The following is a 13441-nucleotide window of genomic DNA, read 5'->3' on the forward strand; positions in this document are numbered from 1 at the left end:
TGAAATAAATAAAGTATGGGAATTAATTCCAAAGCCTCAAAACTCTTCTATTGTTGGAACTAAGTGGGTCTTCAGAAATAAATTGAATGAATCAGGTCAAGTTGTTCGAAATTGTCACGACCCAAACTAACCCCTGTCGTGATGGCGCCTACCGTGGAACTAGGCAAGCCGACTCATTTTCAAAACAAACTGATATTTTCATTTCAAAGATAATTTCAATGCTATTTAACATAAAACTTTCGTAAAGGAGTTAAAAGAAAATAAAAGTGCGAAAAAGTAAAGCCCCGCATCGGGTGTCACTAGTCATGAGCATCTACTACCATTTGTCTGACAATATCAAGACTAACATAGTCTGGAAAAAAGCTAAATACAACTAAAGGAAGATAAGAGGGAGAAGAGCAGGGGCTGCGATCGCCAAGCAGCTACCTTGCTATCCCCAAAAAATCTACAATCAGAATAATCAACAACCGCTACTGTGCCCAGCTACACCTGGATCTGCACATAAGGTGCAGGGAGTAACGTGAGTACGCCAACTCAGTAAGTAACAACAATAAATAAAGACTGAGCAGTAGTGACGAGCAATAAATCATAAAAAAAATTCATATCATGAAATTTCAATAAAATACCACATGCTTTTAAAATCAGGATTTGAATCAAAACATCTCGTTTAAACGCAGTTCCAGTAAAATCATTTAAGGATATTTTTCAATAGTTTTCAAACAGAGGCTAAATGCAAAGGTGAGAAACAAATGATGAAATCATAAACAGCCCCTCGGGCAAAATATCACTCATATACAGCCCCTCGGGCAAACCTCACAGCCACCCATGCCTCTCAGGCATACCTCACAGTCATTCATGCCACTCGGGAATACCTCACAATCACGCATGCCACTAGGGCATACCTCACAATCACTCATGCCTCCCAGTCACTCAGCACTCGTCACTCGCACTCAGTAGGTACCTGCGCTCACTGGGGGTGTGTACAGACTCCGGAGGGGCTTCTTCAGCCCAAACGCTATATCAAGCCAAATCATGGCATAAATCACTCAGGCCCTCGGCCTATATCAAACATGCTGCGGCGTGCAGCCCGATCCCATAAATATCCTCACAAATCAGGCCTTCGGCCTCACTCAGTCATAAACCTCTCAAGCCACTCGGGCATTTCAGTAAAAACAGGGCATTCAGCCCAAAACAACATTTATATGCATCAAAATAGAGTCATAAAACTGAGCTATGCAGTAAACAAGTATAACCATGACTGAGTATAGATTTTCAATCGAAAACAGTGAGAGGATAGTAAGAAAAGTGCCCCTAAGGGTCCAATCAGCACTGCACAAGGCCCAAAGCATGGCATTCAGCCCAATTTATAGAAACTCTTTCTAAAACATATAAGTATCATATAGTTTCAACAAAATATGCAACTTCACAGTTGCTACGGGACGGACCAAGTCACAATCCCCAACAGTGCATGCCCACACGCCCGTCACTTAACATGTGCGTCACTTCAAAATAGTAAAAATAAAACGAAATCCGGGGTTTCATACCCTCAGGACTAGATTTACAATCGTTACTTACCTCAAACTGGTCAAATCTCTACCCCGCAATGCTCTTGCCTCTCAACTCGGCGTCCAAATGCTCTGAATCTATTCACAATCAGTACAATACCATCAATATACGCTAATGGAATGAATTCCACAAGAAAAACTATCAAATTAGCCCAAAACCCGAAATTGGCTCAACCTGACCCCCTGGCCCACGTTTCAAAATCTGACAAAATTTACAAAATTAGGAAGCTCATCCACTCACGAGTCCATACATATGAAATTTATCAAAATCCGACATCATTTGGTCCCTCAAATCCTTAAATTAAACTCTCCAAAATCCCAAGACCTAACCCCCTCATTTTTCACTAATTACATGATTAAACAATGGGAAATCACCATACATACGAGTATTAGGGCTCAAGCAACTTACCTCACTGATAGCCCTTGAATCACCCTTCAAAATCACTCCAAAAGCTCCAAAAACCAACTTGAAAATGGTGGAAATGAACCAAATTCGCGAAGGGTTCTATTAATGGTTTCTGCCCAGGCTTTTCGCACCTGCGGACAATTTCTCGCTTCTACGCCACCGCATATGCGGTCCAAACAACCGCACCTGCGCAAGTCACTTAAATGCCCAGACTCCGCACCTGCGCTCCATTTTTGCATCTGCGACCACGCAGGTGCGGAAATTACCTCGCACCTGCGGCCACTGCCTGACTTCCTCACTTCCACTTCTGTGTCACCTATCCGCATCTGCGGACTCGTAGATGCGGCCTATCCTACGCACTTGCGGACCCAGCCTACCTCGACATTGTCCGCACCTGCGACCTTTTGTGCGCTTCTGCGGCCTCACAGGTGCGGGAACTTCATCGCACTTGCGCCTTCTGCCCAGCTCCTCCAACCTCACATATGCGATATCCCGCTCGCTTCTGCGGGCTCGCACCTGCGATGAGACATCCGCAGGTACGATTATGACAGCTGAGTTCCAACTTTAGCAATCCTCCAATATCCAAACTTGTTCTGTTAATCACCCGAAATCACCCCGAGGCCCTCGGGACCTCAACCAAAAATACCAACAAGTCATATATCAACATACAAACTTAGTCGAACCTTTGAATCACTCAAAACAACATCAAATCACCAAATTACCCTCGGATTCAAGCCTAAGAACTTCTAAACTTCCAAATTCGACATCCGATGCTGAAACCAACCAAACCACGTCTGAATGACCTCAAATTTTTCACACACGTCACAAATGACACTACGAACCTACTCCAACTTCCGGAATTCCATTCCGACCCCGATATCAAATTTTTCACTGCCGACCAAAAATTGCCAAATTTTTAATTTCGCCAATTCAAGCCTAATTCTACCACGGACCTCCAAATCACATTCCGGACGCACTCCTAAGTCCAAAATTACCAAACGGAGCTAATGGAACCTTCATAATTATTTTTCGAGATCGTTTACACATAGGTCAACATCCAGTTGACTTTTCTAACTTAAGGTTCTAAATAAGAGACTAAGTGTCTCATTCCACTCCAAAATCACTCTGGACTCGAACCAATCAACCCGATACAGCACAATACAGCTAAATAACACATAAAGATGCAGAAATAGAGAAACCGGGGCTATAACTCTCGAAACGAGCGGTCGGGTCATTACAGAAATAAAGCAAGACTAGCGGCTCAAGGCTATTCTCAACAGGAAGGAATCGGCTATGATGAAACCTTTGCGCATGTGGAAAGACTTAAATCCATTCGAATACTACTCGCCTTCGTTGCTCACAAAGGATTCAAATTATTTCAAATGGATGTTACAAGTGCGTTCCTAAATGGTTATATCTCTGAAGAAGTATATGTGAATCAATCACCAGGCTTTGCATATGCTACCTTTCCAAATCATGTATACAAGCTGACTAAAGCTCTGTACGGTCTCAAACAAGCTCCTCGAGAATGGTATGAAAGGTTAAGCTTTTTCCTTTTAAATCAAGGTTTCAAACGAGGTAATATCGATATAACCCTTTTCATTAAGCAATCCAGTTCAAGTAATCTTATTACTCAAATTTATGTAGATGATATTATTTTTAGTAGCCCTAACTCTGTTTTTTGTGAAGAATTTTCTCTTTCCATGAAAGGAGAATTTGAAATTAGCATGATGGGAGAATTGACCTTCTTCCTTGGGCTTCAAATCAAGTAGTCCCCTAAAGGGATTTTCATCTGCCAAACCAAGTATACCAAGGAGCTTATCAAAAAGTTTGGGATGGAAGATGCTAAGGCTATTGGTACTCCAATGAGTCCAACTACCGTTCTAGATGAACATAGCAATGGAAAACTGGTTGATGAAACTATGTATAGAAGGATGATTGGATCTCTACTATATTTAACTGCCAGTCGACCAGATATCATGTTCAGTGTATGCAAATGTGCTAGGTTCTAGTCGAATCCTAAAGAATCCCATCTCTCTGCTGTTAAACGAATTATTAGATATTTAATTAGTACATCTGAACTAGGACTATGGTATGATCACTCTAACAATTTCTCTCTTAGAGGCTTTTCAGATGCTGATTTTGCAGGAGATAAGATTGATAGGAAGAGTACCAGTGGGACATGTCAATTGTTAGGAAATGCATTAGTATCTTGGCACAGCAAGAAACAAAATAATGTTGCACTATCAATGACTGAGGTAGAATACCTAGCTGTTGGAAGCTGTTGTACACAAGTTATATGGATTATGCACCAACTTCTTGATTTTAATTTATCTCTTACATCCACTCCTATCTTTTGTGACAATACTAGTGATATCTGTTTATCAAAGAATTATGTGCATCATTCTAGAGCAAAGCATATAGAAATTAAACATCATTTTATCCGAGATCATGTAGGAAAAGGTGATATTGTTTTAGAGTTTATTAGCACTGATTCTCAACTTGCTGATATTTTACAAAACCTCTTTTGGAAGAAAGATTTTGCCTTCTCCGAAAAAAGATTGGCATTGTGCCAAATTTGTAAATCAAATATTTCCTTGAGTGTTTAAAATATTTTACCCTATACTAGAATATTTTATTTCTTTACTTTTATGTGTAAGCGTAATTATTGCAAGTACCGTCGATCAGTCACTTCTGTACCATCTCTTCCGTCTGAACTTGGCCTTTCCATTAACCAAGGCGTCTCTTCGCTCTTCCTAAAATCTTCAATAAAAACCCTCCATCTCCAATACTCCTCTCATTCTATACCAAATAACCCTTCATACCATGGCCAAAAGAAATCCCTCCTCTGCAACCAGACGCAATCGAAGATTCCAAAAACCTCTTAACACTGAAGAGCCTCTGGATGTGGAGTCGTCCATTGACTCAGATTTTCTCAGAATAGGCAATGAAAGCAGCAATTCATCTGAAAATCCTCCCATTAGCCAGAAAAAGGCCGGCAAGAGACCCATGGAGCAAACCTCCAAAAAGGCTGAATGCAAGAAGGGTAAAGTGGAATGCTTGGAATTTGGTCATGGGGGCAAGCTAATCTTCTACGGCCCCAGTGAAAAGGCAAGGTTAGAGTCCTACAAGTCAAAATCCATGGCTTATGGAGGCTCTGTAAGTCTCTCTTTTATGAAAAGTCTTCATTGTGATGTGACTGCAATTATTGATTCTCAGCACCCTTCTCCTCTCGTTGACACTGTTGGAAACTCTGTGTATGAAGAACCTGTTAGAATGTTTTATGCAAATCTTTTCGTGAATGATAAATATGATTTGGAATCTATGGTTTTAGGGACTAGAATTGTTTTGGACTCGTACCAATTTGAAAAGATCTTTTCTGCCAAGCTTAGTGGGTATGATGTGTTTGTCCAAAATTCTTGGCCCAAAAACTTTAAAGTGTCTTTTGATGAAGCAAAACTTTTTCTGTCTGATAACCCTCCTGACATTGGCCCCAAAAATCTTAAGTTTGAACACCGTGTTTTGGCCCATATGATTGCCACTACTCTCCTTCCCAGATCTGGATCCCTTAGCTCTTTGTCCACTAGAGATGTCTTTGTCCTCTACTGTCTGGTTAATAATAAATATCTTGATTGGTTTGTATGGATTCTTCATTTTATACTTTAGAGTATCATGGATATATCCTCCTCTATTCCATGTCTACCCTATGGTCTTCTCATCTTTCATATTCTAGAAGTCATGAAAGTAGACTTAGCACCCTTTACACCCAAGTACATCACCAGTACTTATGATAAGACAACTTTTTCAATGATGGGGTACACTCTGGGTGATGATGGATGGGTTAAGCGAGCCAAGGTTGAAAGTGCTACATCACCAGTTGAAGTCCAAAATGATCAACCAGCTTCTCAGTCAACTGCCTCTCAAAATCTTCAACAAATTCAACATTACCTTGATGGAGTCAAGCTGCTTCTTGTTGAGATGAAAGAACAGGTAGATAAAACCAGGGATGTCACCAAGGAGACAGGTACAGATGTGGCCAAGATCAGGATGGACATAGGAGCTACACGGAGACAAGGAACCAGGGCTTTCAACTCTATGAGTGAAAAGATGGACAAACTCGTCAAGGAAGTTGATAACTCCTATGACTCCTTCTGCACCAAAGTGATCAACACCCTCAAATACTTTCTGGGAAGAAATTAATGCAACTAATTTTTTTGCTTATGCTTATTTTTGTTGGTGGTTTCTCTTAGACAATTTTTTTTGGGGTATGTACTAACTAAGCCTCTGCTGAAGGCACTACTTCTGCTGCTCTAACCATCTTATTAGTATGTATATTTTATCCTATATTATTTTATGTGCTATTCTTTCCTTTTTAATTGATGTCAAAGGGGGAGAAAAAATATGAGTAAACACCAGCAGGAGGATTGCAATTACAGTTATTCAGGAGGAGATGGAAACAGCATAATCTCAGGGGGAGCAACACAACTCAGGGGGAGCAACATCTTCAAAGGGAAGTATCTTAAATTACTATTTACTCCTTCTTGATTGTCATCATCAAAAAAGGGGAAGATTGATAGGTTTAAGTTTAAGTTTCAATGATGACAATATTATCTTATGTTATATTTGCAGGACTAACAAAAAGGAAATAATGGAGATGCTCAGTAAGATGCTGTTGCTACATCAATGGTCAATCAAGAGAAGCAAATTTATTAGTCCTCAATCAAAGGAACTCAGATTGCCAATCTCGCCAGCAATTATTCTGTGTCCAAAATTAAGCTCACTCCAGACGTAAATGGCTCCTTAATTCAAGCGGTGACAAGGAAAGTCACAATCGAATCTGGACTCTTCAAAGAGCAGGATTCGAAGAGGCACCCCTTGGGTCAAAACCCTTTTGCAAAGATCTCGTGCCTCTGATTTCGCTGAAGACTCAACGTCTCTTTCTCTCCTATAAGAAGACTGATACTTTCAAGAAGAAGACTTGCGCAACTACATACATTGTATTCTAAGTCCGTCTACTTTTTAGTTCAAACACTGTAAGTTATCAGTGTCTCAAAAGATAGAAAGATCTAGAACACAAAAGAGAGTTGTGTCAATTACTCAGAACTCAAGGTGTGATACTGTTCGTTGGTGGTGAACGCGTTAAAACCATCTGTGTTGTAATATTTTCAAAGATCTTAAGGGAACCCTTGTGACCCAAGGGAAACTGGATGTAAGTACCACAACGGTAATGAACCAGTATAAATCGTTGTGTGTTATTTACTCTTCTTTACTGCTTACTTTCATTCTGCATTGTGATCAATCAACTAATACTTGTGTTAGTCGACTAATTTTTAAATAGTCAACAATTCACACCCCCCCTTGTACGTTCAAGGAATATCATGCACAAGCCCAAACTCTCGGGCCGGTTGGCCAAATGGGTCGTGCAAATAGCGGGTACGATATCGAGTATCGACCCCAAACTGCCATAAAATCTCAAATTTCGACAGACTTGTTGACCGACTTTACGCCAACCTTAATACCCTGAAGTCGAAAGGGAACTACTTCAGGAATCTAGACCCTCTTCACGGACGATGCCTCTAACGCGAAGGGTTCGGGCTCGATATCATATTAAAACCACCTACGGGAAATATAATTAGGCAATCTATTATAACTGTGAAATTGACTAACAATGAGGCCGAGTATGAGGCCATAATTGCAAGTCTAGAATTGGCTAAAAGCCTTGGGGCCGAAGTGATCGAGAAAGGAAGATTTTTACCTTTTTAGACTTATACTAAGGATGAAAGTCTCCTACTATATAAAGGAAAACTTTTTCTTTTGTAACACACATTATAATACGCAAGTCAAAGCAATACGAGTTTATTTTTTTGCTTTTTAGCTATTGCTAAAGTTCTTATTTAATTGTTCTGTTCTTCATTCACAACTGGGCTCGAATCAAGGGCCCAATCGAGGACGAGGTCACTGTTCAATCTAAGTTCGGGCTAGGCCATAACATTACAACTAGTTTGATCATTTATTTCGTCTTTAACTCGTTTATCTAATATTCTTGATTATTTGTATTGAATCAAACCACGTATCCTTAAAACTGCGTACAAATTTAATTATTATCCGATTTAGAGATAAACACATGTGCTACGTTAATTTTGTATGTTAAAAAAAACATCATATTTCCTATCTAAAGGGACCAAAAGCACAAAATTTAATTAATACAAGACCAAATATAATTAGTGAATTATATCACAAAGATTGCCGGAATATAAACAATAATTGAGGGATAAAAATGCAATTATGACTATCCACAAAACTGTTGAAATGTTATTTTCATTTTCAGTAAAACAACGTAAGTACGTGTGTCAACTTCATAGGACAATAACGTTGACGAGATGCCACATCACAAATGAATTATGTGCTGTTTTGATAATGCCAAGAGCCAAAATGAAACAGCAGAATGAAAATTATTGATGACAACGAAAAGGAAGGTATTGATATCGTAGAGACGCGGCGAACCTGCAACGTGTCAACTCCTGTACTGTACGCGGCGAATTGTCACTTCATCTTCCACCCAATATATCCTTTTTCTTTCATTATTATTAAAAAAATATATTCGTTCTTATCCTTTAAGCTTCTGACAATATAACAACTCATCTTTCCACATCCTTGTCTGAAAAAAGGCTCTCTTTGATTTGTCCGTGCATGTACGGATCTAAGATTTAAAACTTCGTTAGTGCATTTATGTTATTTTAGTTAGATTTTGAGACTAAGGAATGAATGTGTCGCTGCAACTTCAGTCATTGATTGTTTTGTCTTTGATGATTTGGGGTTATATTGATCATTTTGTGGGGTTGAAAAAAGAACAAATAATGGTGATCGGTAAATTTAAGTTTTTTCCTTTCGAGGAAAGGGAGAAATCGGAGGATTATTGTGTCGGTGTATTTGATGAAGAAGAAATGGAGGAACATAGTGAAAAGTCACCACCAGCTGAGGATGATCACTGCCCTATATGTTTTGGGGACTTCACAATTCCTTGCAGGACAAATTGTGGACACTGGTTTTGTGGTACTACTACTTTCTCATCCTTCTCTTCTTTTTAGTTTTCGTTTTTCTACAAATAAATCTATGTTAAAGCCTCTACTATCTTTATACCTGAAAAAACTCGTTTACATCACCTTATTTGTCACAAGTTCTGACTATAGAACTGAGATATGGGGCTTTATAGATGCCGATGCGAAATTCAGACAAATCATAGATGATCTATTAGAAGCTATTATCCCTATATAAACGTGTTAGTAATAACTTTTACGACTTCCCACTATGTAGACTCTTTTTATAGAAGAATTCTGTTTGATCTAAATTGTCCGCTGCTTGATCTTTCTTTCCCTTTTCCTTCACCCCCCTGAGCAACCCCAAACACTCACGAAAAGATTTTCTTTTATTTTATGAAAAAGGGAGAAAAGTCATATAAATTGCAGGAGTTGTATCTAAATTATGTTTTCCTTATCACCCCCTTTTTGCCCTCTATCCTGCAGCAACTTGCATATTGCAGCTATGGAATTATAGATTAACATTACAGCGGTGCAAATGCCCCATATGCTGTCGTCCCATCAGTAAGCTGGTTCCCGAGGATTCTTTAGTTGTACAACAGGAAGAGGATACTGTTGAACTCCTTAAGGACATTCGCCGATACAATCACCTATATGTAGGTGGTGCTTATGGTGTGTTTCTGGTAGGTAATTGGTTACAGTTCTTCTATAACTTCTCTTTTTCTTGCTTATTTTATTTGTGACTTCTTTCCTAATTGATTATTTTTAGACTGTATTAGCATCTTCAGTGTTAAGGCTAATTGGCTAATTGGTCTGCAACAATTAATAATGGAGCTTATGATAATAGGGTATTGACGCGCAACATATGTGCTCTGTGTACAAATACAAATCGATTCTATTACTTATGATATGTGAATCATGTCTCTGTTATCAGTAGAAATAGAAGATTGTCCATATTTAGTGGGAACTGAATTGAGATTTCATCTCCTAGTAAGTACGCCTAGAAAGACGGGAAATCTTGTGATGGAGAAGATTGTCTAGCTATATTTAGTAATTTTGGATATTTTGCAATGGAGGAGACAAGCTTTTTTCCCCTTTTCTTTGTGTGTGTGCTGTGTTTGGGTGGGGGTGGGGGTGGGGGGATCTAATGATTTGTACAACAATTGTAGACTAAGCATCATCTTCTAAATTTCTTGTTCTGAAGTGTTACTTGAGTGTTCTATGGTTATAGGTTATAATCCAACATTGAGGACCTCAATATGAGGTGCATCCACTAACTTAATACAAATAACAATAACATTCCTGTGCATCAAAATCTAGTTTTGCCGACTGATTTGCTATAGCAAATGCTTTGGAGAAATTTTGCCAATGTTAGAAAGAACTCACCTATTACGAGTTAGCTGCGAATTTCTTCCTTGAGAGAACCCTTTATTTGTTATGAGTTAGGAAGTGATACAAACAGATATCTACACTTAGATTTTTACTTTTGGTTGCATGTCGTTTGGTTGTTATGTGGTAAAGTAGCTATACAGGGATATCCCTTGTGGATGCAAGCTGCTTCTTACGCATTATGGTCTCATTTCTGAAAGAACTAATCTTGTAACATGGTTAACCAGACAGGTAGTTTTGGCGGTCTTAGTATCACGAATTTATTTTAGCACAGCCTGAATCGTTTGCCTGTGTTAGTGCATGGTAACCAATCCTTGAAGAAGACCTCAAGTAAGCTAAAGGGATATAAGGGAATAGAATTGCTGATATTCCATCTTGTGTGCACCAAATGATTGAGGTTTTCCAGATGAGAGCTTGTCACAAACCCTTCCTTGGCCTGAGCAGCTCAACTATATTCAGATTAAGTTTTATGCCGCTAAACTGTTTGTTGACTAAAGTCATTTTCGAATTGCCTGAGAAATATTTCAAGATCTTGGAAGAAGCTAGTCTTGACAGCTAAATTAATTCCCTGACTAAAAGGATATGTTTGGTTCACCACTTTTGTTGTATATCTACGGAGGGGCGTAACAGTTAAATCTCTACAATCTTGGCATATTAAAGTTCTCCATCACCAGTGCTCATTTGAAAAATAAAGAGAAGCATTAGAAACATATATAATGTAGGAGAGCAAGTTCAGTGGAGTTGGATGTTTGCTTGTTATATAATGTTCTGCTGCTCTTTTGAGCCCTTGATTTCTCTCAGGGGTTTAGGGCGAGTTATGTCCTTTACCTGGTGATAGTATCAAAATAGTAATAAAAATTTTATCCTCAATTTCAAGTGTAAGTATTAATCATGCATACACACACCCTCTCACACATTCATGTGTACACACAGGAAATTGTTTGAGTTTAAAACTTTAGAATCAAATGATTCTTCCTAGTTCTGATTTGATGGCATCTCTTCTTTTCTTCTTTACAGAAACTAGTTGCATTGCCACTGCTAATGCAGAGAATTCTCAGGTCATTGATGAGCAATCTGATGGATCCTGATCATGTCAAGTTAAATTGTTATGTACTGCGCCTTTTTGCTGTAAGTCCATTGAACATTTAATTAACGGCATTGTAATAACTTTTTGAAAGCTTGTTTCCAATTACACAAAGGTAAAAGACAAGTACATACGTTGAAATGATTGGAGGTCTATAAACACGGGTGTCTGAACTGTAATGCTTTATGATTTCTGCAACAGTATGTAACAGTACCCGATAGACGCTTCTGATAGATTCCTTAGACCTGCCTTTTTTAAGGTCATAATATTTAGGGCATGATAGCATATATTCTTTCAGGCCCTCCTAGGAGAATTTTAGCAGAACTCTCTGCATAACTCTAGTTACTTACTTTTCTCATCTTTGGCATGGGTAGATCTAGAATTCCTATAATATTTTTTAAGTTGAACCTAAGTACTTTGCAATGCAAAACCAAAGACCATCCACAGTTATGAAGCATTTCTTCATGGTGTATATGTTGCTTTGTGATATGAATGGTCCCATTCACTGTTAATACTCGAGTATCTATTATTATAATTATTCGCTTTTAGTAATATCTTTGTCTTAACTGCAGTTATTGCTGAGTTGGATCTACAGCAGCTGGAACTTTGAGTTTATTCCTACTGGTACTATGCTTCACTCTAATGTATAGAGAATTAGATGTATAGATTGGAAATCTATTATGTGGAAGCCAAGCCTAGTAGGCTGCATGACCATCTGAATGCGTAAAACCTTGGGTGCATAAGATTAGAAATCTTCCTTTCAAAGGGGTAGCTAGTTTTGAAATCAATCATCCAGTAACATGTGACTGGGGTGATTCAGGTTGGAACCTAATCAAGAACTTGAAGTTATTTCTTTAGCTTCTTAACTGTTTTATTCAACCATTCTACTCATACAATTACCTCCGTTGGTGGCCCTATTGGCAACCAATTGTGTAAGAAATATCCAAGTTAGCAATCTTGAAACATGATGATTTCTGGTGTGGCCTAAAATGAGCATTTTTGCACTAAACTCATTCACCACTTCCAGAGTCCAGTTTGGTTATGCACATAGATTTTAATCTCGTTTGAATGTATGTTGACAAAATACTATCTTTTGCAGGACGTCTGGGAATATGGAGACTACTTGACATTTGTGCTATGGCCTTTGTGGCCATTTTCTATTTGGCTGGCCTATTCCGTAGATGGGCACTTAGCCGTCATGTGAGGCTGTTAGCTGTTTTACAAGCTCAGCCGAGTTAAAAGTCCATGCTGTGAATAGATTTTGCATTTTGATAGTCGGATAATGAGCTTATATACTGCGACATGGACATTGCGGATTCATGTAGCTGAGCCCAGCTTGTTTGAGATTGAGACGTAGTAGTAGTTGTTGTTGTAGAGTTTGTAGAGTTGAACAACGATTAGCTATTTAGCTTGCTGAAGATGTTGTATAGAAGGTCTGTTTTAAAAAGATGAAAGGAATTAACTCCTACTGTATAGGCCATAGCAGTCACCCTCTGAGCAGGCAGATTATATAGCTTAGATATACAGTAATAAGGATGTATGCTTTTGGAAAAAAAAAACAATCTTCAGCATAATGAGTTCCCTCTGCTTCTTCCATAATTGCTGAGCTTCAAGTAAGGTTCTTTTTGTTCCCATTTCCAAGTTTTATTCAGGTAATGAGGTTATAGTTAACTGCATTTTGGAGTTGTATAACTGACGCATATGAATGCAAAATGCGTTCTGTAACTGAATTCAGAGGTCAAAATGCATCTCCTTCTTAAGCAATGAACGTACATTTAGTTGCTTTTTTGGGGGGGTTTGTTATGTTATCCAGGTAATTTTCTAGCTAAAATGCGCAGTGGTACGTGCTTAGTGTTGGTTGGTACGTCTAAGGAATATTCACTTTGAATTTTGAAGAGTGTTAGAAAGCGTATTTATTTTTATTCTGGAGAAATGCTCTGGAGACTGGAGAACCTATGCC

At 38.7% G+C, this 13441-nt stretch overlaps 1 protein-coding gene across 1 annotated transcript; it reads left to right on the forward strand.

Annotated features, from left to right (window-relative positions):
• The first annotated feature begins 8405 nt into the window (after positions 1-8405).
• LOC104109507 (uncharacterized) lies at positions 8406-13080 on the forward strand. Its single transcript, XM_009618829.4, has 5 exons — positions 8406-9024; positions 9495-9691; positions 11415-11525; positions 12054-12105; positions 12581-13080. Exons 1-5 carry the CDS (start codon positions 8733-8735, stop codon positions 12718-12720), a joined length of 792 nt encoding a protein of 263 aa, XP_009617124.1. The 5' UTR covers positions 8406-8732; the 3' UTR covers positions 12721-13080.
• Positions 13081-13441: the final 361 nt, after the last annotated feature.

This window comes from Nicotiana tomentosiformis, chromosome 7 (assembly GCF_000390325.3).
Source record: "Nicotiana tomentosiformis chromosome 7, ASM39032v3, whole genome shotgun sequence".
NCBI lineage: Eukaryota > Viridiplantae > Streptophyta > Magnoliopsida > Solanales > Solanaceae > Nicotiana > Nicotiana tomentosiformis.